The sequence below is a fragment of the Trematomus bernacchii genome, unplaced genomic scaffold, assembly GCF_902827165.1.
Source record: "Trematomus bernacchii unplaced genomic scaffold, fTreBer1.1, whole genome shotgun sequence".
In the NCBI taxonomy this organism is placed as follows: Eukaryota; Metazoa; Chordata; class Actinopteri; order Perciformes; family Nototheniidae; genus Trematomus; species Trematomus bernacchii.
The window spans coordinates 8155511-8180023 of NW_022987547.1; the positions used below are offsets into that span (position 1 = coordinate 8155511).

Genomic DNA, 24513 nt, shown 5'->3' on the forward strand with positions numbered 1-24513 from the left:
GTGTGTGTGTGTGTGTGTGTGTGTGTGTGTGTGTGTGTAACATACCATGTGTGAGCTCTTGGCAACTTTTCTGGTGTTCCCCACTGCTCGATGGTGAACAGCTGAGGTCCGTTAGAGCCTGGCAGAGAGAAATGATAATTATGATATCACAGTTGATATAGTAATACTCTAACCTCTTGATAAAATCAGTACATGAAACCATTGCCAGATATACATAATATTACTCACGCAATGTTTCAGCAGATATCGTATCTTACATTTTTGTATCAGTCTTCAACATTTATCTCTCTATGTGCACAGTGATAGTAACTCAATTCTTGGAAGTGCAGCTGTTGACTTGTGTCACTGCTAGATAGAGTACAGGCCATGCGGTTTAAACAGATAATATACGCTTTTAAAGAGGTGGTACCTGAAATAAAGGAAACATGGGGTTATCTGGTGAGGTAACTTACCATAAAGCTCAGCAAAACCATTCATGGGCACTCGAGACGTTCCTGTAACAAACTGGAGGAGTCGGATCCTCTTTTCAGCATCCATCAGCAAGACCACCTGCACACAGAAACACTCTCAAAAAACTTGATTGACAGTTCACAGAATTCAATAATCAGATTGCCAAACCAGCAAAAAAGTTATTTATATGATACTTTGTAATTTCTACAACTAAAACAAAGCTGTAACAACTAATTAAACAGACGAAGAAAAATAAAATGCGATGAAAGATTAAACGTAGAGTAATTTTATGCAAAAATGCCAATTTCAGCCTCTACATTTTGAGATTTCCCACTTTTCTCTAGTTTATAAACTCAATATATTTGGGATTAAGGCTGAAAAAACAAGACATCTAAAGATATCATCTTGGAGTCTGTTTATTTATTTTTAAATAATTATTAATCAGGACAGAAATTGGCAGATTAATGAAAATAATTGCTAATTGCAGCAATAAACTACAGATCTAAGTATGATGCAATTACTCAAAACATCAAAGCTTTTGAAACCTAACTTTTCTGTGTGTGTGTGTGTGTGTGTGTGTGTGTCTCTTTGTAAGAAAAGCATTCAAACAGAAACAGTTGGAGCCAGTTCAGTAGTCAAATGACATGACACTGATGTCTCTGTGTGTGTAAGCATGTAGACACAACTCATGGCGTTGTGTGTGTGTTGTTTGCTTTAGTGTACGTGTGTTAAAGTGAAGGCAGATGATAACAGAGCAGCCACTACCTCAGTCTCTTTCATCAGAGCAAACAAGCCTGTTCTTCCAAACAGACTTTGACCCTTAAAAAAAGTGAGGCCAGTAAAACCTGTTGCAAGCTTCAGGGAAAAAGACAACTGATGCAAATGTATCTTTTAGAAATCACCCACATTTCATGAGCGACAGGTGGCTGATAGATTACTCAATACGTGTGTGTGTGTGTGTGTGTGTGTGAGTGTGTGAGTGTGTGAGTGTGTGAGTGTGTGAGTGTGTGAGTGTGTCACAGACGTACCTTCCAGAACCACTGTATGACAGGATGGTTGGGACAGTAGCCGTTCTTGTAAACAGTGTGTTGCCTCCAGTCGTTGACGTCGACGTCACCTAGACCACACATGAGCAGCTGCACAGAGACAGAGGGCAGAGGAGAAAGATGTGATTCAAACTATTTGTTAAGTTGAAATGCTCATTGTGTGATAATCAGAGCATAAAACAGAGAGAATAAAGAATCCATACTGTACCTCCAGTTCATTTTCATCAAAGATCTTGATCAGATCGATGATAATAAGCTCAGTGAAGCCCTGAAAATGGAACACAAGGGGGATTCAATTCTCTTCATGGTTGTTTAACTGTAGCAATGCAACAACAGAACCTCCCACTTAATAACTGAGATGTTTTAAAGTTTAAAAGCTACAAATATTCAGTGGAAAGGTTTACGTGTAGATACAGAGGGCCTCATGCACATGGTCTGTAGCCACATCGCCCCCATGTGGCGACGGTATTATTGCACATAAATACCTCCAGGAAGGCGTTCATCTGCTTCTGGACCCGGTTGACAAACCTCCACTGGATGACCAGGCTGACAGAAGAAAGATTGTTGGACTCATGTTAATAATGACATTGTATTGTATTCATTACTTAGTGCCCGTTACTACTCTAAGAGAATGATTTGTGATGTTCTTACTCTATGTATTCCTTTTTGTTCTCATTGGTGACCACCATGTCTGAGCCGCTGGGTTTCAGGTCCACCTGGTACGTCTGAAAAAGAAAAAAACCACAAAGAAAATAAAGCCCTGCACACTCCAGACACTAATCCTATTCATTTGTTATCAACATTGAAAATAGTGACTGCTTTTGGGCGTGCACACCTGTCCAAAGTTGTCCTCGTCTATACAGAACCTGAGGTCCAGCTCAGTGGGGTCGTTCTCCAGAATCCACTTCAGAGAGTTGTAGTACTCACTGTCCTGCAGGCGGGCAACACAGGGCAGATACACAGTTACACACAAAGAACACGCAGCCAAATGTTATTTCTCTCTTCTTTGGTTGTTATTTCTGTTCTCCAATTTCAAATAAGAATAATATTAGTTTAGCCCAACCTTTATTTGTAACTGTGCTAATATAGCAAGTTTAAACAGAATGGATTGAGAAAAACATATATATAAATTAGCAGATTTAAAGCAGACTCACTAAATGCATATTTTAGTCTTTTTCACAAAGCCAAGTTTAAGATTTAAAAGAATAATGATTCCTCAGTTAATAATATAGTAGCTTGAGCTCTTACCACTGACTCCATGTCTTTAAGGGAGATCTGTTTTCCCAGCATCATCTTGTAGAAGGGTCTGATGAAAAAACCTAAAACAAAGCAGAACAAAACACAGTGCTGTTACTGTAGGTGTGTGGAAACAAGCTTAAAAACATACAATAACATATCACCTTTCTTCCAATTAAATGTCTAATCTGAAAGACTGTATCCAACATCAGGCAGCTTACCATCCAGCAGTTTTCCATGAAACACGGCCATTCCTGCCACACGTCCGATGAACTTGAAGTAAGAGAGGTGATCCTCGTTGCACAGGCCGGAGTTAGGGTTGATTTGGAGAGTGTAGTTGTCTCTGCACACAGGAAGAAAGGCGATTTCTTATTTATTCATGATAAGTACTCCATACATTTCCTTCTTTTTTAACGATACGCTAGGTCACTAGACACCAAACTTAACTTGGGTAGACTCTGCAGCTCTATTTATCGTCATCTTTCAATTTGAGCAACTACTGCCTGCAGCAGAGGGGTTCTTTTTTCGCAGATTATGTTCAGCACATCATTATTTATTTTCCTCATCATGACAGTTAAACCCTGCAGGTTTCATGCAGACACTGTTTTGTAGCATTTCACAAAAATACTACTAAGACTGATTTAAAGACATGGAGATTGAGGAAAATGGAGGTAAAAAAAACTTCAATGTGGTTGTTAACCATTGGCTTTTTATCTGCCGCTGCATGATTATGTAAAAACAATATCATTGAAAATTGGTGTGATAAATAATGACAATGTGGTTTAATTTCAAAATGTTTTTTTGTCTTAAATCAAACTTTAGTTAAATGTCCTTTACAACATCCCGATTTGTATTATTTCTTTGTGTTACCTTTGCCCTACATGGCATAACATCAGAGAGTCAACACAGTGATCATTTAGTGCTGACGGTGCCAAGAAAGGAAGAAAACATACGTCACTTTAATTATCCAAATGTTTGCTGTATGTTGGAAACGTTTGTTCCAGGATGGCTTTTTCAATGAGAGGAAAAGTGAATCAGAGTTGAAGGAAACTTTTACAAGTCTCATAGGAAAACAATATGGCAGCTCTGCCCCTTACGACCCCTTTGTGGAAAAAGCAAATAAGAGTAGAGAAGGATTTTTACTCTACAAAGCATGGCTCTCTTAAGTGCCCGATAAACATTCCTGTTGTCATCTTGCAATATACTAATCTATATAAATAGTTATCACCGCAAAAAAATGTATTTAATTTTGTCTTAATTTACATTATTTAATTTCATATTCTGTTCTTGTACATACCCCATATTCTATTGACATGTATATAGACTTTTTGCACTACTTTTTATTTTGTATTTTATTATATATGTTGCATTGTTGGAGGAGCTCAGGTCAGAAGAATTTCATTGCCATTTCTACACTGTAGCTTTGTGCATATGACAATAAAACCTTTGAATCTTTTGAATCCTTTACTACAGCACATTTGTATTGGGCCATATCCTGTTTAATCCACTGTCTTTCACAATAATTAATTGCATTTCAGCATTTTTCCAAGAGCTGAACGCACTTTACATTTACATATTACATATACTACATAGTAATACATCAATACTGAGGAAAATGCCCACAGGAGCAATTTGGGGTGAAGTGTCTTGCCCAATATGAGGATCAGCGCACCCCCACACCCTCATACATCTAGAGCAAGAAAACCAGCAGAGACTTACGTGGCGGAGTACTCGAACAGGCCGTAGTAAGGGTTGAACATCTCCTTGGATAAGAGGAAGAACCACTCTCGGGCCACGCCGCCGTAGTCCAATCCTTTCTCCGACTCAAACTCGATCCACAGCCGCGACTTCAGAACATCCGGCCTCTTCAGGGACATGATGCGACGGTACGACTCCTCGAAGATGTTGCCCCTGTGTAACTTCATCTCGAATCGGTTGGGAATGTCAGCCTGGAATAGTTCACAAAGAAATGACTTTAATGCAAATACAAAAAAAACGATACTGTGCCAAATACTGGGGGGCTGGGGGTTAAACTAGGGGAATGGTAAGGGAGAAGTAAAGTTTGTGACCTTATTACACAGACAAGCTAAAATGTAGATTTATGAAAGACAATCAGGAAGTTTACAAACTGCTGACTCAAGAGTCTGAATAACATTTTAAATAAATATTATAAATATTATTTTATTGTGTTTACAACAAGCTTCTGTAGAATCATTCTTACTTTATATGTTATACAAGCCATTAGTACACCTTTTCGTGTATAACACATTATCTGAAATGTTACGTTTTGATATGCAAGTGTTATTTCAGACCAAATTATTCAAAGGATTTTACAAAGGGTAAATATCTTGTTATACAACTCCATGATGGATAAAATAAAAATATTTTATTTTAGCAAAATATTTTTGAATTAAAATGTTATAAAAATCAGGCTTTGAATGATGAAAGAAAAAAAAACCTTGACAATATAGAGAGTGAGGGGAAAAGAAGAAAAAAGTTAGGTGTATGCAACTGAAGTAGAGATTTATGAGGAAAAAAAGTATGAAATTAACACGTAAAAATGTATTCGAGAAATTCACAAATTTATATTATAAAATTAGCTTTTCGCCTGCAATTTCTGGCATTAAACGTTCTCTAGAATAAAACTTGGTGCCAACTAGCCTCAACTCTATGTTATACAGTAACATCCAATCCTAAACTACTAGGTCCTCATCATTGAGAAATGTAAAATGATTGCAATGGCTGTCTAGATTAGAATGCCCTAAACATACAGTATCAAACTCAGTCATGCAGTGTTAAGGCAGTGTGAAAAAAGCACAAGTATGCAATCAAGCACAATCAAAATACAAGCAAATGACACTGCCTTCTTGTTCAACATAAAGTTGTGAGGGCCAAATGGAGCTTTGTTATGAACACTTTTCCAGCATGAACCCAGAAACACCAGATGTATCAGCGTATAAAACATTTCTTACCGGTTTCTTCAACTTCTTCCTGAAGTAATCGTATTTCTGCTTGAACTCTCTGGAGTAGGGAACAGCCTGCATGGACAACAAAAAACAAATTGATCAATAGCCTTATAGACAATGGGAGTGTGGTGTAAAAGTGAATCAGGAATATATGCTTCTATTTCTTGTTAAATGCAATATTGAGGTGTAACTTTTGGAGGGGACGTTGCAACGGGTGAAGATAACATTTGGTACACAGAGTGACTTGTTGGCATGTTAAAGGTCACCTATCATGCTATTTTTAGGCAATAGCATAGGTCTCAGATATATACAAATATATAAAAACATGTCTATGAAGTGTTTTGCTTAAAATACTAAACAGATCACCCATTCTAGCCATGCCTCATATCCCTCTATTTCACTTCCTGTTTCAAAAGTGCTGATTTTACAAAAAATAAAGATTGATAAAAAATTAAAAAGTAGGGGGCTGAGCTCATGCGGGACCCGGCAGCTACTGTCTAAACTAAATACTGCCGTGATGAAACGCCATATCATGGATTATCATGGATTATTTCTGAAACAGTACGGAGCTCAAAGGCTTTCTCTCTTGCCGGTTATACCACAAGGTGAGTTCCTTTTTATATCCAGCTTCTTCACACACATGCTCTCTCCAGTACAGGTTAGCTCTGAGTGTTAGCGATGCTAATGTAAACACCGACCATATTACGTCCAAAACAGTCGGGCATTGTTTCTGATAGCAACTTTCTGATAGGGCCGTGGGTCCACATTACCGATATTACGTCATATCGGACGCAAATCTGGATCAGCTCCGTTGTACCCCCGTTTTTAGAGATTTGGGTACAGAGGAAAAGAGAGAGGGTTTTATTTTCTGACGTTGCGTGAGTTCCCTGACACACCGGGGACACATATTTATGTATAAAAGACATCAAAAAGTGCATTTTGCATGATAGGTCCCCTTTAAGTAACAGCCATAGCTACAAAGTGATTTACTCTGTTGCACAGAGAGTGTGACATATGGTAAAACAGTGTTAAACATGGAGGACGTGTTGCTGTCTGAGTAGTAACGCTGCTGTGGCTGCAGAGAGGAAACTACTCACTGGTCCTGTGATGGCCGGATTCTGCAGACGAGGGTCCTCCCACTGCGTGTTCTTTGTATCTGGATCAAACAAAAAATAAGACCTTACTCAGATCCAGTGCAGAGCCTATTAGTCAATTTATCAATTCGCCATTTGACTTGAAATAATCAACAACTCTGATAATTAACTTATTACTTAACCTATTTAGCAATTACTGGAAATATTTGCTGGTTTCAGCAAATCTGAGGATTTCAATAAATCAATTGTTATTGTTGTTGTCGAATTCACAAGAGCTACAGAGTTGCCTTGGCAATAGAAAATCTACAATCTTCCTCCAAGAATGCAACACAAATACTGTATACAAAAGACATAAACAATAGAAATTGTACAAAAAGAAACAAATAGAAACACAATTATTGTGTGTGCAATATGCAAGTAAATGCAGAAATAAGTAAATTATCTACATGAAAAGATGTGTATATAATATAAAAAAGCAATCCAAAATTAAATACCGCACAGTGGAATAATATACTGCTAATAAATAAATATGTGAGCCGTACAGATGTTTTTTATCCATTTTATATAAATGCAAATAAAATATATCTGGGTTTCTGACTCTTAATTGTAAAGTTATTCAAAGCGCTCTTTAACTCTAGGAAATTATATTGTTGGCCTCAGATGTTTCTGCTTTAATGGATGAGGTGCTTGCTGTCCCTGACACTGAACAATCTGTGGCTGCACTGAAACCACTACTCGCTATGAAAAGTAGCTAGACAAAAAAAAGACACACATAACAAAATACAATGATGGAAGGGAGAGAAGGTGTTGAGATGGAGTCGTCTTACTGTGGTCAATGTAGAAGGTGCGTCCGTCTGAATGAATCCTTTCTTCCCATCCAGGCTGAAAAAAAAAAAGAGTAAAAGAAGAGTGAGAAAAAAGCAAAGTCACCATTAGACTGCACTTTGAAACAGGCCATGCTCAAATAGGAACTCGGTGATAGTAAATCCATCCACTTGTTCCCCATTTTGTTAACTTATGTTTGATTGAACTTGACCGACCATGAGAGGGTCCGAACACTGACTGCAAGCTCAATCAGACACCACAAAGGAAGTGAACGGATTTTCTCTCCTATTTGAGGCGAGGTCTGAGGCGTCAGCGAGGAAGGGGTACGACAACAACATAAAAGGTTAAATCACCACTACGTTTTCAGACCACCACTGAGACGGTGACCACTCGGTGCAGAGTCACAGGCCACACACATACTCGTACAGCAGTCAGGCATTAACACTGTAGATTGAGTTTAAAGGGGGGGGGGGGAAGGAGCCGAGTTTGACAATGTGTCAAACGGGGTGAACCTACAGTATGTGTGTTCCTACGTATGCTGCTACTGCACCAGTGAATAGACCCGATTGAAAAGTTGATAACACATGCAGCCAGTTCCTTCCTCTAACGTACATATATAACCCTGTTCTTCTCTTTCAGTCACGCTTGTTTGTTCTCCTTCCCTCTCTGAAATGCCGGATGATTCTCAAATTTGTGTTTGTATTTACAAAATATGTTCAGGTAAAGGGATTAATCCTATGCACTTCAAAAATAATTCACAGGTTCATTTTTATGCAACACACCACTCATCAAATCTCCTCCCCCCTAAGTGTCTCACTCGAACAAAGATCTGGGTGGTCGTCCAACCATAACAAAAAACTGTACCTCGCTGCATTGCTTTAAAAAATACCTTAAAAATCATCTGACCACTGTATGAAGCCTGGTTTCCATATTCAAATCAGTGTTATTTTTATAGAAAATGTAAGTATAGTATATGTTGTTCTTAAAGTTAGCCATTTCTATTGATTTGAGGCTGTTTGGATCTTGTGTTTTATATAAGATTGTGATTTTTACCATTATTTAGGTGGAGGCTTTAAATAAGCCCAATGCGTTTTTTTCCTCATTTGTTATGTTAGTGTATTATTAAAATGTGCAAAACCATTAAAACCAAACAATTGTTCCACTTTCCCAACTCGTCTATCTGTGCCTCGAAAGCTGATACACATGGAGAGATTAAAGAGAACTGTGGGGAGCATCAATGTGATGCAAGAGGGGCGCACAGAGAGAGGAAGTGGGGTAAATATACTGATGGAAATGAAGGGAGAGGTACAGCCCATCCATGCCGGTCATGAGAGAGAAAGAGAAAAGACAGAAAGAGAGAGGAAGAAGGACAAATAAAGACAAGAAATAAGCGCAAGGCTGTCTGCAGGCATTTTGACCAGACCGGACCAGACAGGAAGGAAGGCAGGCAGGCAGAGGGAGGGAGCACCAACCAACCTCCTCTGGTAGGAGCTGCCAAACAGACATGGCCAGGTGTAGAAGAAGAAGCATATATTAGATCCACCAGAACGGAGAGAGAAAAGAGACAGAAAGAGAAAGAGGGAGAGAGAACACACACACATGCACACATCACACAAGCCTGTGAGATGTACACACCTATGAAGCCTTCATTAGTATAACAGCTAGCTTCAGTAACGTGTAGCCCACGTTTCTCTTTGTCACACAGATAATAGAGCAGGTGGCAGACAGCCTTCACCTCCTAATTAGAGATCATCACTCAGCCCCCACACTCTCATCCTCCACAGTCACATTCTCCAACTGACACCCTCTTTTCTAACTAACAAAGAAATGTCTAATATAGTGTGATCATAAGATCATGTCTCATCTTTTCAAAATCCACTTCATTTACATAGCTACAAATTAAACATGGACCATTTAGTGAAGGACATTTCACCCCAACATCTAAAATACATATTTTTTTCTTTTACCTGTAGTGCTATTTATGAAACTAGATGTATCTGGAACTAGAGGGATCTCAGTTCCAAAGCGCCACAAACACATTTAAAAAACCTCAACAGTATGAAACAACAGAAACTAAACGAAAATAGTACTTTCATGAAACTGCTCTCTGTATTATGTGCTTCTACTGTGACATCTTTACATCATTTATTGTTCAAAAGGGTTGCCCTTTTCACCCTCTGTCTGAACCCAGAGCCCAGTCTTCTCTGATTGGTTAGCTGGCTGGCGCTGTTGTGATTAGTCAGCTGCTTAGAGATGTGTGAAAATGTCCCGCCCCTTAGCCCGTAGAGTGTTACAATGTCATTATGTTACGGAATAAAATGCAAAAGAGTCCAATGGAGGCGTTTCAGGCGGGGGGGGGGGGGGGAGATGTTCCACCTCTTATCATGTACAATAGCCGCGCAGTACTTTTCCCACTTTAGTTCCGATATAGTTCCGAAATGTCGCGTTCACACCAAAAAGAGCCGGAACTAAAATGAGTTCATCAGAACCTTTTTTACCCCCTTTTCCGTCCTTGCTAGAGAGCGGGTACTTTCGTGGGAGAAAAAGGTTCCTATGTCTGATTGGCTGGGCGGATTGCAAACCACGCCCCATAAAACTCCCAAAAAGTTTTGTGAAGCCGCCATTTTATTATCCTAGCATTAGCATTATTAGCATTAGCATTAGCCCAGCGCAGAAACGCAGAGAGACTAACTTATGGCAACACAAAAGAAAACATGGGAGCGGTGGAGATGAGGAGGTGTCAGCGTTCTGGCGATTTACTCGGAAGGCTTCAGTAGAAGCAGCTGGGAGTCCCAGCAGCTTCGACTGAAGCCAGTCCCCAACTCCGGGGACTTCCGGCCGGGGACTTCGGGTGGCAGTATACGCCGTGAAGTTGTTTGCGGCCTGCCAGTAAACCCAAAGCAGAAGAAGAAGAAGTGACGTCAGCGGCTTCATTTGCCTAATCCTTCCTCAGGGACTTATTCCGGTGTGAACGCGATCTGTACTTAGTACAAAGTGTGGCGCTTCAGGCAGGGGGCGGGGGGGGAGTGTCTTGGAGACTTAAGCCTTTGCAGAGTATTTACATGCACAAAAACCTATATAACACACTACAGGAAAGGAACACTCCAGAAAGCACAATAGGGTCTCTTAGTCATGATTTCTGGAAAGATACATTGCTGTAATTTTTTCTAAATAAATATTTATTTTGGCCACCTTGTTCAATTATATTTGAGAGATGTAGATTGATAAATAGCACTAAAGGTAAGAGGGGAAAAACCTGTGTTATTGATTTGGGGTGAACTGACAAAAAATACATCTTCCAAAGTCTCTTATATGCAACAAGGCAAATGACACAGTTTCTCATTTAAAGTTATCAAAGTAAAAAGCTAACACAGTTACGGTAATCTACCTCAACACATAATAGAGTACTTCTTGTAACAACATGTTAATGAGTGAGGGAATGAGTGAGCAAAGCAGTTAATGGGAACTATGCGGCTGTTCTGGGCCAGAGGTTAAATATGCAGTGGTGTCATTGTGAGTGTACTTACAGGAAGAGGACCAAGTTCCCCGGGCTCCATTGAGGTCTTATTCCTCATGTGGACCGGATATTTCAACCTGGGGTCCTCCTGGTTATCAACAAAGGGAGGGATGAAAGATGCAAATCAATTATTCCAAAACAGTTTGAAGAATTATATTGTATTAAACACAATTCCTTAGTCATAGAACGGTAACATAATGGACTGAAGTAAATGTCAGATTGGCTTTCCCACCACCAGGTGTCACTGCAACATGCTTAAAGAACAACGCTCACCACTGCCCTAGATTTTTAAGATTTTAACTGTCTATTTAATAATTCAAACTGAACAAACAAAATATACTATAATCCACTAATCAAATGTAAAGCTTCATTTGATTTGTACAAATGATTCAGCTTTAATGAGCTAAATAAATTGGTACCTATTACAAGTAAGATGTGAACACATATGTAATATAGTTGTTTCATTGGGTTCTTTCACGGAGCTGTTGATTTAGAGAGCAATTTCCTTAACATTTTAACCAAAGGAAATATTAATAATTAATTTGTTATGTAAATTATATATTTGCTTGAGTTTATATTATATTTACTTAGCCTGTGTTCCCTGTACGACCAAACGACATAGTTATTTTCTGGAAACTTTGTAGGACACTGTAGGCAAATGACTGACATGTAAAATAAAGCTTTACCCTTCAAACATATTTAAAAGAATATTAGCCTCAGGTACAGTTGAGCTGCAGCCTGTGACCACAGAGTGTGTAACTCACCCAGGTGGTGACTCTGCTGTTATGGTCGATAAAGAATGGCCGTCCGTTGGGGGCTATCCTCATCTCCCAGCCCGGGGGCAGGAAGCTCTGCTGGGTTTTGGGCTGTGATTTGGGGGAGCTGTAGGGCGACGGCTGGGGAGACTGCGGGTTGGACACGGTGTCTTTCACAGCCCTCCGCACCGGAATATTGTTGGCTCCCTGTAACCAAAAAGGAAAAATAAATAAAATGAAGTATAATATTATCAGCCCTATATTTAAATCTAGCTGACTGACAGCCTGAAACAAAACAGAACTGATCCTTTGAAACACCTTGGTAGTTGCCTTGGTATTCTGTTGGAAAATACAATAGGATAAGAAAAGATTAAAAATAACATCACAATCGTGAACACAATATCACGTCTGAGAAACCAGGGGTAAAGGGAGGGAGCGCATCAACATGCAGCGCACTCCATGGGCCTGTCAAGCTGTCAATCCAAATGTCAAAACTAAATTCTACAGATTTCAACCGATTCCCTGGATATTGCCTCTGAGATTCAATGTTACAATAACAACATTTGTGTGGACTTTAACTCCTCTGTGGTTCCCTGGATGTAAAATCCCACAAAAGTAAGAGTCATTCACTGTAAAACTAACACAATTCTTAATTAAATCTATTTCTGCGGAAACATTGCTCATCATTTTACTTCAGAAACCATTTATCTAGAGAAAAAGCATCCTTCTAATGCAGTATTAAACAGACTGAAGTTACTTAGGCTAATGAGTGTTTCCAAATCACAGTATTCCTCTGCAGTAATTACCACAGACTGATCTGATTTTACCAGGAGAAAAGCCTGCATTAATTAAGCCCCAGACCTCCCACCTCCTGTAGAATTTGTAATTACGACTTTCAGCAACTTCCTTTCCCCTTAACGATGCTTTGCTATCACACAGACACACACCTTAATTAAACCTTCTCCAGGTTCCCTCCCTTGATAGCAGCACCGAGTCAAGCCATTAAATGCAGTAAGAGGTCAAAGTGAGACGGTCTGTTTGTGTGGTGTATTTATAGCTGCGTTGCATAATTAAAAGTTTGAGTGAAATCTACTTTGTATAGATGATAAATGTTCACAGACGACTTCGTGAAATGTTAGCCAAGTTTAAAATGTCAGCTGCTTTAAGTTTCAATGGTAAGTGTGCAGACCAGTCCCGACAAGCCTAAAGTTATGATAAGAGCATAACATCTGAAACTCAAGAACAGTAGATTGTAATTATCCTAGGCAGTTTTTGGTATAATGTCACAGCCTTCGCAAAAAAACAAACAAACAAACAGTGGAAATGTTTCAGTTTTTATCTAAATTCATACGGTTAACACATTAACCAGCCAAGCAGTCTAAAACCCACATTATTAAACCCCAAACCAATGAGTAAGAGCCTCGTTTATGAGAAATGTTACGAACAAAGCCAGGAAGAGATAAAACTTATTTTGTGATCTATTCCTGGTCAATCACACTTCATCATTTAAAAGCAGTGACTATTTGGGGTACGTTAACCATTTTCCACTCTTTTTCAAACGAAGCAAACATGGGGAACAGTCAACATTTCAAATGTGCAGTGGCTGCTTCACAGTAAAAGCCATCCACAGATGTTTGCTTGTCCCATGGCTTACTTTCATCAAATGTGGTGCTAACATTGTACATTGTCTGTACATATTTGTTGAAGAATCAGGCGCTGCATCTCCAACAGAGCGGAGGAGCAGAAGATAATGTCTACAATCTCATGCCCCAGTGTGACTGTGGAAGTTCATATCGCAATGCGAAAAATGCAGAGAGGTTTCCTAATGTTCCTTTAAGGTATTCACAAACGATGCCCTGTCTTACAAATGTATCTTCAATTACCCATGAGACCTTCTTTTTATTAGATTCTGTGGTTGCCTTTGTGTTACTCTAATGGCTTCTGGATTCAAGCATATTACGTTTCCAAAATCAATATCATTGATTTGGATATCCCCTGGTTTGCTTTAGCAAAATACAACAATGGTTTTGGACCTGTGATCAATTCAAATAATGTATTCATCCGGTGGTAACTGAATCTTCCATATTGGATTTACCCAACCAGCATTTTCACTATTTATACACTAGGTTGCAGGATGTAACGCTGACTGCGCCACGAGTGCATATTCTTTACAACAAACTCATCATGAACAGCAAAGCTGGAGTAAGGCTCAGACCACTTCACATGACTAGACAGTATGAAGAAAGAAAACCATCCTGATGAGAATAAAACATTCGTCAAAATAATATTATTTCCATGGTATTGTTGAAGATGAAGAGAAAGAAAAGCAGCATCAAGCCAGAATAAGCCTGAAAGAAGTATAGATGACAAAAGAATGGTGTAATATGAATGCAGGAAATGTGGGATTATGTGATACAGATGGGTGAGGATCAGGATTTGATCATCTTAAAAGGGATGGGAGTATAGGATTGCATTACAAGGAAGTGTGGAAGGGTAAAGATTGGAGGAAAGAGGAGATACAAATAAGTCCTTAGGGTGTGAAAAGAGGAAAAAGGATGGAGAATTCTCACCTCCATGGGGGTGGATAGGGTGACAGTAGGGGAGCTGAGGCTACGAGGTCGTCGGACTTGGGGCTCATGGAGGTGGTTGTTGGAAGCATTGGAAGAGGAGGAGGGGGTGGGTGGGGGGGCCAGGGCCGAGGCTCCTCCTGCTGCTGCTGAGGTGCTGGCTCCGTCTTCAGTCAGCTGTCAGTGAGAAAAGCACTTTTAAGGTTAGGTGGGGTTAGAATAAGGCAATCAATGTTGTTGGCGTAGAAAAATAAACTTGTCATCATAGGTCATGCTGTCGGCTGATGCTTTTCTGCACCTGAAAGGACTGGATGCAAGGTTTTCTCTCAGGGAAGTCATAATAAAAGGTAAAAAGAGCATGGTTTGTATAGGCCCAAGAAGATAGTCAATTCTGTTGCTTTAAAGAGGTCATATTATGCTCATTTTCAGGTTCATTTGTGTATCCTGTGCTTCTACTGTGACATGTTTATATGCTTTAATGTTCAAAAAGCTCTTTATTTTTCTCATACTGCCTGTGCTGCAGCACCTCTTTTCACCCTCTGTCTGAAACCAGAGCCAAGTCTGTTCTGATTGGTTAGCTGGTAGGCACTGTTGTGATTAGTCGACGTCTTAGAGATGTCCCAACCCTTAGCCTATCACGTAAATTGTTTTGTAACGCTAACCAACAAAAACGCCAGTGTTATGTAGTGATGTCACTATGTTTTGGGTAAAAATAGGAATCCAATCGAAGCATTTCAGGCAGGGAACTTTGAGATTTTAGCCTTTACAGACCATTTACAGGCACAAAAACCCTATATAACACATTGCAATAAATGGAAAACCCCAAAAAGCAAAATAGGACCTCTTTAACTATTGTGATTAAGAAGATGCATTTAGTAACACAATGTAATTCCAAAGTGTCACCTAAAACCCTAACCCAAGTGGCTGGTACAGTGGGCCATGACTTTATACCAAAAACAAAGTCATCTTTGTAAAATAAACCAGTGGCAGTATCCTCTCCTTCGGAGTAATAACACAAACAGATGAAAATCAGAGAATGAGAAGACCATGTGATGAAAGACAACAGATGTATAATATCATCAGCGGTGTTCTGATAAAAGCAGAGATGAGAGGAGGGATTTCAAAGAGGAGAGGCAATAAACATACACCCAGTCCCATGAAGCAGTCTGTGGAGCTGCTACATTTGCAGACAGAAAGACAGGGGGAAGACGAGTGGAAAAACAGGGAAGAAATGGGAAAAGAAGTGGTTGCAGTCCCATGCCAGAGGTGACCACTACAAAGCTGCACTTCATCCAGAGTAGCACACAAAATGCTAGACAGGAGGAGGAAGACATACAATAAAGTTGCAGAAGAGGAAACCGGGCAGAGAGAACGACAGAAAAGGAGACTGAGGCTGCAGAGTTGTGTCTCTTTCCAGCTTTCTTTATGGCTACACAGAGGAGAAACACAGGGGGAAAAGAGGAAGAGGTCCGACACACAGGCCATGACAGGGGCCTAGGAAAGGCCCAGTCCCATGCATAGAGTCCAGCTCAGCCTTCAGACCTGCTGTACCTGCACAATGGGCCTAGTCCACGTAGTGTTGCGGTTGTTATGGTTGACGAAATAAGTTCTTCCTTTGCCGTCCTTCCTCTCCTCCCATCCAGGGGGCAGGCCGGGGGTGGTCAAGGCGTAAGCAGTCGATGAGGGAGACTGGCCGGGTGTAGAGAGAGCAAAGCAGAGACAATTCATCAGTACAGGCTGGTATGTGTGTGGAGATGTGGAGGGATAAAATGGTAAAATCACAAGAGCTTTAAGTGATATTCCCCATTTCAGCTGCGCAGCAAAGACACAATTTAGGAAAAACAACAAGAGATGATGACTGGATACAATGTGAACCTGTGTGGTACTAAAATAAATAAATCATTATCCCTTTAATGAGTGAACTACTAACCATTTGTAGTATAAAGATGACTGAAATAGACAAATACAACATTAACGAAGATAGCACCCTTAAACACAGGACACCAGAGTTGTCCCGAGCCGGACCAGGACCTTTTTTAATGTATGGGTATCAGCTGATCAAAATCTTGAACTTTAAAGTACTCTACTGTGCTTGTCCACCACAGCTTGCTATTGTTGCAGCTTGCTTACCTTCACCAGGGATCTATGTAATCTTGGGTTGTGTAAATGTAAAATATGAATTGAGTTGAGACACTTGACGATGGGATGCGAGGTTTACAGAGTTAGAGGTTTTAAACCCGTTAGTAGAAGTGTGAGTTACTGTAGTTACAACCAATCCAAGAGAGTGATACATCTTCTCTTAAATGCATAATTTCACCTCAGCTGTAGCCTTCTAAAGTGACACTTGTATTCATATAATCTTAATAGTTTTTAACTGGGACCTCCCATATTTCGATCAAGCAGCTTGTGAAAAATAAGTTGTTTCAGATTATGTGGTGTTCAACCGTGTTATCAATGTTTCAGGGACATATATTATCAATATTTAAAGTGAACACAAATCACTCTCTGATCAGAGCAGTCCCCGGTCTGCCAAAACAGAGACAAACAAAACCTTGATATCCCTTTTTGTCACATTTTTGATCAGAGGCCTTACTCAATATTGAGTAGCAGGTTGCTACATCAGGGGACAACACATGTGCACACACAGATATTACTGTATCTAAGTGACAACTGCAGAACTAAATAAGCACTTTAGCACGTCACTACATCACCAATAAGCGAATTATATAAAGACAGATTAATTCAACCATAGATGGCTTCTTCTGTCCATTTCTGAAATGGTGTCATATTAGAGGGTTGATACAACTTTTTAAGTGACAATTTCAAGTACTTTTTAAGCAAGGTAAACCACACATTTCTTAAAGACTTAAAGGTAGGGTAGGTAAGTTTGAGAAACCGGCTCGAGATACACTTTTTGTTATATTCCATGGAATGCTCTTAACATCCCGATAGCAATGAATATCTTAAGTGCTTTGACAAAAAATACATTAAAAAATGTCATCTGTGGAAGCCGTAGTACTGTAAAAAGTACGACCAATCATCTGAGCCGGCCCGGCTAAAATAACTGGATGGCCTACCTGCCTGTCAGCCTTCCATCTGTGCACAAACTTATCTCGTGCCCTCATTGGTCATGTGCGCGTTCGTGTGTGTTGGAGGAGGGGCTCTGTAAGGAAGTGGCAGATTTTCTCCGGTTGTGTTATTTCAAATTCTAGCGATCTCGAGCCGGTTTCTCAAACTTACCTAACCTACCTTTAATTGTGATGTTTAAATTGTCTATAAATATAAAAAAGGTTTACAGAATCCCTTTATACATACAGTAATCAATGTGTTTTGTCATGTTGTTTATTTTACTAGATGTTCGTATTCACTTTTATTGTTCTATGATTACTCAATGCTTGTCTAGTCCTGCTCCAGTAGTGTGACTATGTTGAAAATCAAGCTTTTTTGTAGAGAATATTCAAATGTAAGCATATTCGAAACCTTGAAAACATTGAAACGGTTAAAATTGCGAATGTTCTAAACCTTTAAGACTTTGTACAGACCCTGATCATTCATGAGAATTAAAAAAGAAAAATTGCCTTCTTGGATAACATAGTAGTGACAGTCAATATGTGGCTTTCCACCCAAGTGCAGGAATTTCTCAAAGTGACTCACTAGACAGGGACCTGGGTGGTGACTGGGGACTAAGAGGTGTACGACTGATTAGGTTTAAACTTTATTTAAACTGATATTACCATGGACTCTTCACCACCTGAGACTGTTTGAGCTCTCGTTCTTCTGGTCTGGGAGCCCTGCTGCTGGTAGATGACAGGGGAAGATGGTCTTTAGTTCACAGTATGGTATGTTTTCAATGCCAGGGTAGGAGGAGTTATGGGAAAGGGGGGAGTGTTTGTGCAGCAGTGAAGTGAGTAAGTGCTTATTCCAGAAAGGGGGGGAGTTGATTCTCAAAGGAGGTGAGGAGTGACAGAAAGGGGGGGGGGGATTCATCCATGAAGCAAATGAGCTGTGAGGTTAATGGGGAGCAGGGTGGATCACAATTAATATGTAAGTGACCTCGAGTTGTGATTGGCTGACATGATGACACAAAATAGCAAGGTGAGGACAACTTTTTGCAGTGTAACTTTTGTAAAGTCAATCAGCTTTGATATAAAGAAAAAACGATTAATTTCCCTGCACACTATATTTAATCCCCAGCCAGTGCAGCATCTTTAATCTCAACACAAGAGAAAAATGATTCAAGCTACAGTAACACCACAGAGAGAATCTAGCTCCGTGTCCTGAACACTTTAGAGCAGCGAAAGGGAATTGCTGGGCTGAAGTTCAACGAATGGGCACCAAAAAGTGTTTGAATCTCAGAAAAAGTGTAAGAAATGATCAGATGCAAAGGGAGACAAATATATAAAATGCAGTTTCTTCCAAACAATCAAAGAGATTAGTAAAAAGACATTTTCAATATAGCTCAACCAGCATTGCTTGACAAACACACTGTATGTGACATTTTCTAAACTACACAACATGGAAGACATTTAACAACCTGATTTTCACTACTAGGTAATATCACTACCATCCCAATAACAAAACACAGCCGTTTAACTTCAGTAAAGAATGACCTCAATGTGGACATACATGCTCAGATCTGTATATTAGCCATTGTGACTTATAAAGGCAAAACTCAGCCTCCAATCAAATAATAACTTTGGCAATATTCAATATTTGTATCATTGTCAACAAATCTGAAGACCAAAACCAATATTTAATTGAAAATACTAACATATATTGTGTCTGAAGCAAAAGCTTGACATACAGAAGCATATTTGATTGTGTTGTGGACCTGTGTTGTACTAAAACTATTTAAGAAACAACATCATCAATTAGCCAATGTTCATTCATGACCATGAACACAGACAGTGTAGTTCATTATGAGACAATCCCCAATACACTAAACTGCTTCTGTTAATACTCGCAACAGCACTCAATGTGTATTTATCCATGACTGAAAATAGTCCTTAGCAAAAACACTATTCACTCTTGTTTGAGTGTCATAAAAACTACATATGCCAGCTTTTTTGAGGAGATAACTTGGCCTTTTTTCATGAAACTACATATTTATGATTTGTCTATCTTCAATAGGAACCAATGGGTTTGATGATATGTGCCATAGACAGATGTAGGTCAATAAGAAATAATTGAATGACAGATTAACATTCTGTTGGTTTTGGTCTTTTTATGAGAACGAAAAAATATGAAATAATACCACCCTATTCCTCTGATGATAACTAACTTGTTGCCACAGGTGGAGGCTACCTTTATCCATGGACAATGTCATAATCATTAGGCTGTACAAACAGCACCCGTCCACCTACACACACACACACCTAATATCATTAGGAATTGTGGAACTGTAACTGACCTTCCCTTTGTCCTGGCAATAACACATGATGATTATATTTCTTGACGAGCCTCGTGTCTTCCAGTACTAGACTAATCATTCATGGGAAAGGCTGACATCAGCACCTGTACTTTTCCTTGGCTTGACAATGCCAAGCTCACTGCTGTGACTCAGCCCTGTGACAAACATCTGACTCAGATCGTGTGACAGTTTTCTCGAGCTGAAACCCCACTGATGCTATGACTCAGGACTCTCTGCGGATTGTTTCATCTGATGTGGTGCTGTCCCTAATTTTACTTGGGAATGATTTCTGCTGGAATGGTCATTCTGCTGGCAAACAGCTGTAACACCAACATTCATAGAACACACAAAAACACTGCTGCGAGTGAATCACAAAGAGCAGCGAGTAATAGTGGGAGGAAGAGGTGTGGTAATCCTACAGAGGTGAGAAGAAAAGGAAGAAACAGTCAAATCGAAGAAGCATAGAGAGCGGGAAGGAAAGGTGAGGAGGAAGCACAATACGAGGCTAGTGCGAAAGTGGACATTTTTAAATGCAAAGAGGAGCAAAGGAGGTGATTTCGAGTGTGCTACACCAACAGCACTGCAACATGCCAAGAAAAGGGAGGGAGTCAAGAAGATGGAGAAAAAAGGTGGGGGTTTAGAAATATGTACCATAAGAGGAGCAGCCTGGGCCTGTTCACTGACACCATCCGTCATACTCGAGGACCGGAGTCTGTTTGACAGCTGGTTCTGCTATAAAAAAGAAAGCAGGAAAATAAAATAAAACACTTACACCATTAAGTCATTTAAATGTGGAGTGATTGAGGTTTTTATTACAGGAAATTGCAGTCTCACCAGAGCAGAGCTGGGCCCCGGCAATTCGCCGTTGGTTTCGGGAGTGAGCGTCAGCCTCAGATTTAAATCTTCAGAGAAGTCCTGGGTGACGGGTGTCGACGGTAGTTGCGGGGGCAAGATGTTGGAGGGGCCGGGCAGCGGCTGGGCCTGGCTGTCGCTCGGATCCTCCTCCGTGATGAGCTCCCAGGACTAGGGGGTTAACAACGAGACGTGGACATGAAACAATAATAACATTTTGGTGACCTTATCACTGGAGACAGCTGAGGCTCAGTATGTGTATGATGCGTGCGCGTGTGTGTGTGTGTGTGTGTGTGTGTGTGTGTGTGTGTGTGTGTGTGTGTGTGTGTGTGTGTGTGTGTGTGTGTGTGTGTGTGTGTGTGTGTATATTCCTCTCTCACATTGTCTAAGTCTCTGGGCTCCATGTGCTCGTTCTCTAGGTCTTCACTGATGTGGCGCCTCGAACGGAAAACACGATGTGCTTCCTGATGGATCTGCCGCTGCTGATTATCACTCTCGGTCTCTGAAATCACATCCCTGAAGGAGAAGAAGTCGTTTCATACACAAGAAAGTGCTACTGTAGGAAGTCACAAAATGAATGCTAAGAAACTTGCCCTGAAAATGTGATTACGGCATTATTGCTGCCATGTAAATGAAAACAGAAGAAGCTTTAAATAGATGAGGTAGTATTACAGTAAAATTACCTTAAATAACCCAAACCCAGAGATTCATTCGTACAGAAAATGGATATATATATTTTTGTAATAAAGTGAACACATATGTGAATTTATATGTTGTGCAAAACTAAGATTTCCTCGTATAACCAAAGCAGGAATATTTTCTACAACAACAAGAAAAGGAGATAAACCAGTCGTACATGTTTGAGGGCCGTTTCCACTGTGTACTGCGGTTGTTGTGGTTGACGTAGTAGGTGCGTCCAAGGTTGTCCACCTTCTCCTCCCAGCCGGGGGGCAGCGGAGGGAGCAGCTGCTGGGGTCGCTGGGAGCCCGAGTCAGCGGACTCATCCCATCCCTGAAAGAGAAAGTTCAGACCGTTTGACACGAGGCCGGATGAGTAACTCACTGCTAAACCGCGGTCACAGATATCCCAGTGAGCTGACAGCTTGTCAGACACTCATGAACTTCTGATTTAAGAGGGGACTCAAGCATGGAAAGGATGATGGATTCACTTGTAGCTGGTTAGAACGTGTTGCTGTGTTGTGGTTTAAAAAGTAATTGTTAGAATATAAAGATGGTTGTTTTCGGTTTGACAAACTGTCTGCCAATATCTCCTTGACCACAAGATCTAAGACTGCGCTAATGTCCAGTGACATAGCACGACAAGTATTTACATTTTGAGGATACGCAAGTAGAAACCATGATAAATACTGAGCTGTTGTAATAAATTGTGGAGGTACAGAAAGACAAGACGTTTTCTGCAAAAATATCTTTGAAGCCTTTCACCGTCTGAAAATGTCTAGCACTCTTCCACAAGAAATCCACACTTGAACACACAAAGTAAAAGAGGAGAAGCTCTTATTTCTCTAAATAACAGGCAGTATTGTAAATGGGTTTTCCATACCCTGACCTGGATAAGACTTTCACCAGATTCTGGCAGCAAGCTAATGTCCAAATTCTTAAAGAGAATAATAAAAAGACGAGCCATCCTTTCTCCTCTCACCCTAAGCAAAAAACACAGTTCTATTGGTCAAAGTCTCACTTTCATTTTTAGGCTTAGATGTGTGTTTTCTTTGAGTAGAAGGAAGAAATAAAACTAGATTCTGGTTTGGCTTCATGTTATTTTGAAAAAGAGAGTGAAAAGCATGCCTTAGGTAATGCTAAGTCAGATGTTAAAATGAAAACCATGAGTAGCCAAGTCCTTACCTCAGCCTCCTCCCTCATGTCTCCAGGCTCTTCCTCAGGTCCTCCAACTTTGGGCAGATAGGCCATCTTCAGACGCAGATAACCCTTCACCCTGGACTTGTGACTAGAAGGATAAGAAGAAATGCACCCTCTTAAAAGAAGCACATAAAAACCAGGTGGTCTGCACCCTCAGAGCCCTTATTTGGCTAAAGTTGAGAAATGCAGGGGAGTTTCCAAACTGCCTATTAGCACCAGCTGCTCTTTCACCTTCAGTGCTCAACTGACCGTCACATGAACTTACTGCTTTCTGGCGACATCAGTCAGTGTAATAATCTGTCAATGTCAACTCAAATTGCTTAGGGGCGAAGACTCGGACACAATTTAATTAAAGAAGTTACGTTACTGGTATCCAATTTCACATCCCGTTAGTCACGTCCAGCAGAAACTGACCTTCTGGGCCGCAACAGGAAGTCTTTAAACGTGTAGGGCCGCTCCATGGCAGGGTCCTCTGTCTGCAAATGAAGAGGAGGCATTTGTTGACACTAATCAATTGAACACACAAGCAAATACACATGTTCGACAGGTTTAAAAATATCTTGAGTGATGATTTGACAGCCATCCCAGGATCATTATGCAACAGGGAGCTTCTCCTGTTACATATGGAACAGCAGAGAGGTCTTTTGTTATTCAAAGAAATCTCACACTGCTCTCCACGGGCCAAACCAATCCACAATGGCTGCTCACCACAAAAGGCTCTGTGAAGCACCACCGAATCAGCCAGTTTTCTATATCAAAAGTACAACCTCATTATGATTTGAGATGTGGTGAAGCTCCAAGGAACAAACTGTCCATCAAATCGTAGGAATAAGGAATTGGTTTCAAGCTTTGTAGATAATGCATCTAATTGATTGTTTAAACACATTGCTGTTTAAAGTCTGAAACAACATGATATCTACCTTTTGTGTGACTCATAAATCAAGGTAAGGTTAACGAGCTGGCATAAAGTTTCATGTCGTATGGTGACATTTTTTCAGTAAGTTCAAGCTGGTAAAAGGCAAATGTAGCTACCAGATTTCTTCAGATGATTCAGTATGGCTGAAGGTAAGAACAGTGATGACTAAAGTAATGTCCAGTAACTATGAATAAGACTTCCTATAACACATAGTCATTCAAATAAATCGAATAAAAACACACCAAAAACTCAGATCACATCATCTGTATAAGCATAGCAGTAGCTTATTCATGCTCAGTTTATTATTTTAAAGGCTAAAATAAGATTTCCAGCTCTCAACATGACTCAGCTAAGGCTTTTATCTTCTGCTAATTTTCCTGAGCTTATGGGAGTCAAAAGGGACATTAATAATTAACCTGGACACCTTTTACTGAAATGCATTTTAGGTTCACAGCTTACAGAACTCCAGAGAGCCTCATCAAGTCTGACAGCACCGTCTCAGATGAGTTGAGGAGGCGAGAATGATTTGAGTTTAACGCCCTTTTCTTACATCCAACCTAAACTCTGCATGTTATTGATTGTGGAAGTTTGAATCTCACAGAAGTCCAGTTTTCAAGCGAGTCAATTTGATGAGTGTAGGTCTTTTGCATTAGCTGTGAGGCTGCCCGCAGGATACCCTCCTCTGTTTATATTCCAGACATTCTGCTTTCCATTTCTAACAAGGAGTGTGCTGTTTCATCACATCAACACACTACTTGTGAGGCTAGCACTTTCTCACACTCAAGAGAAGCACACACAAGCACACTTTTTGTCTGACCTTGGCAGAGGTTATTCAGACAGAGCAAAATTGTAGATAAGAAACAGCCGAGTATGCGAAAACACTGATATAACGGTCAGTCAGTCAAAACACTTGCATGCAGACGTAAAAAGAAATGCAAATAACTCACCGGTAAATGACTGAGAGGAACATCAACCTGTCCCAGGAAATCATCTCTGGTCTGG

At 40.2% G+C, this 24513-nt stretch overlaps 1 protein-coding gene across 14 annotated transcripts in view; it reads right to left on the reverse strand.

The window, feature by feature from the left end:
* Window positions 1-24513, reverse strand: part of nedd4l (NEDD4 like E3 ubiquitin protein ligase) — a 47728-nt gene that overhangs the window by 2954 nt on the left and 20261 nt on the right. For 4 of the 14 annotated variants that reach the window (XM_034122800.1, XM_034122799.1, XM_034122792.1 and 1 more), the window contains 25 exons: window positions 24459-24509; window positions 23010-23071; window positions 22581-22683; window positions 21575-21729; window positions 21099-21234; window positions 20701-20889; window positions 20518-20598; window positions 18191-18253; window positions 16008-16145; window positions 14460-14633; window positions 11899-12096; window positions 11145-11222; window positions 7620-7674; window positions 6796-6854; window positions 5705-5770; window positions 4452-4681; window positions 2954-3075; window positions 2745-2815; window positions 2332-2427; window positions 2148-2221; window positions 1982-2042; window positions 1705-1764; window positions 1479-1586; window positions 453-549; window positions 46-118 (listed from right to left, as the gene is read on the reverse strand). In XM_034122800.1, the coding sequence (XP_033978691.1) occupies window positions 46-118; window positions 453-549; window positions 1479-1586; window positions 1705-1764; window positions 1982-2042; window positions 2148-2221; window positions 2332-2427; window positions 2745-2815; window positions 2954-3075; window positions 4452-4681; window positions 5705-5770; window positions 6796-6854; window positions 7620-7674; window positions 11145-11222; window positions 11899-12096; window positions 14460-14633; window positions 16008-16145; window positions 18191-18253; window positions 20518-20598; window positions 20701-20889; window positions 21099-21234; window positions 21575-21729; window positions 22581-22683; window positions 23010-23071; window positions 24459-24509 (2600 nt within the window). Of the gene's footprint in view, window positions 1-45; window positions 119-452; window positions 550-1478; window positions 1587-1704; window positions 1765-1981; window positions 2043-2147; window positions 2222-2331; window positions 2428-2744; window positions 2816-2951; window positions 3076-4451; window positions 4682-5704; window positions 5771-6795; window positions 6855-7619; window positions 7675-11144; window positions 11223-11898; window positions 12097-14459; window positions 14634-16007; window positions 16146-18190; window positions 18254-20517; window positions 20599-20700; window positions 20890-21098; window positions 21235-21574; window positions 21730-22580; window positions 22684-23009; window positions 23072-24458; window positions 24510-24513 lie in introns of those variants that run through there. The other 10 variants (XM_034122801.1, XM_034122789.1, XM_034122794.1 and 7 more) reach the window with 7 other exon arrangements.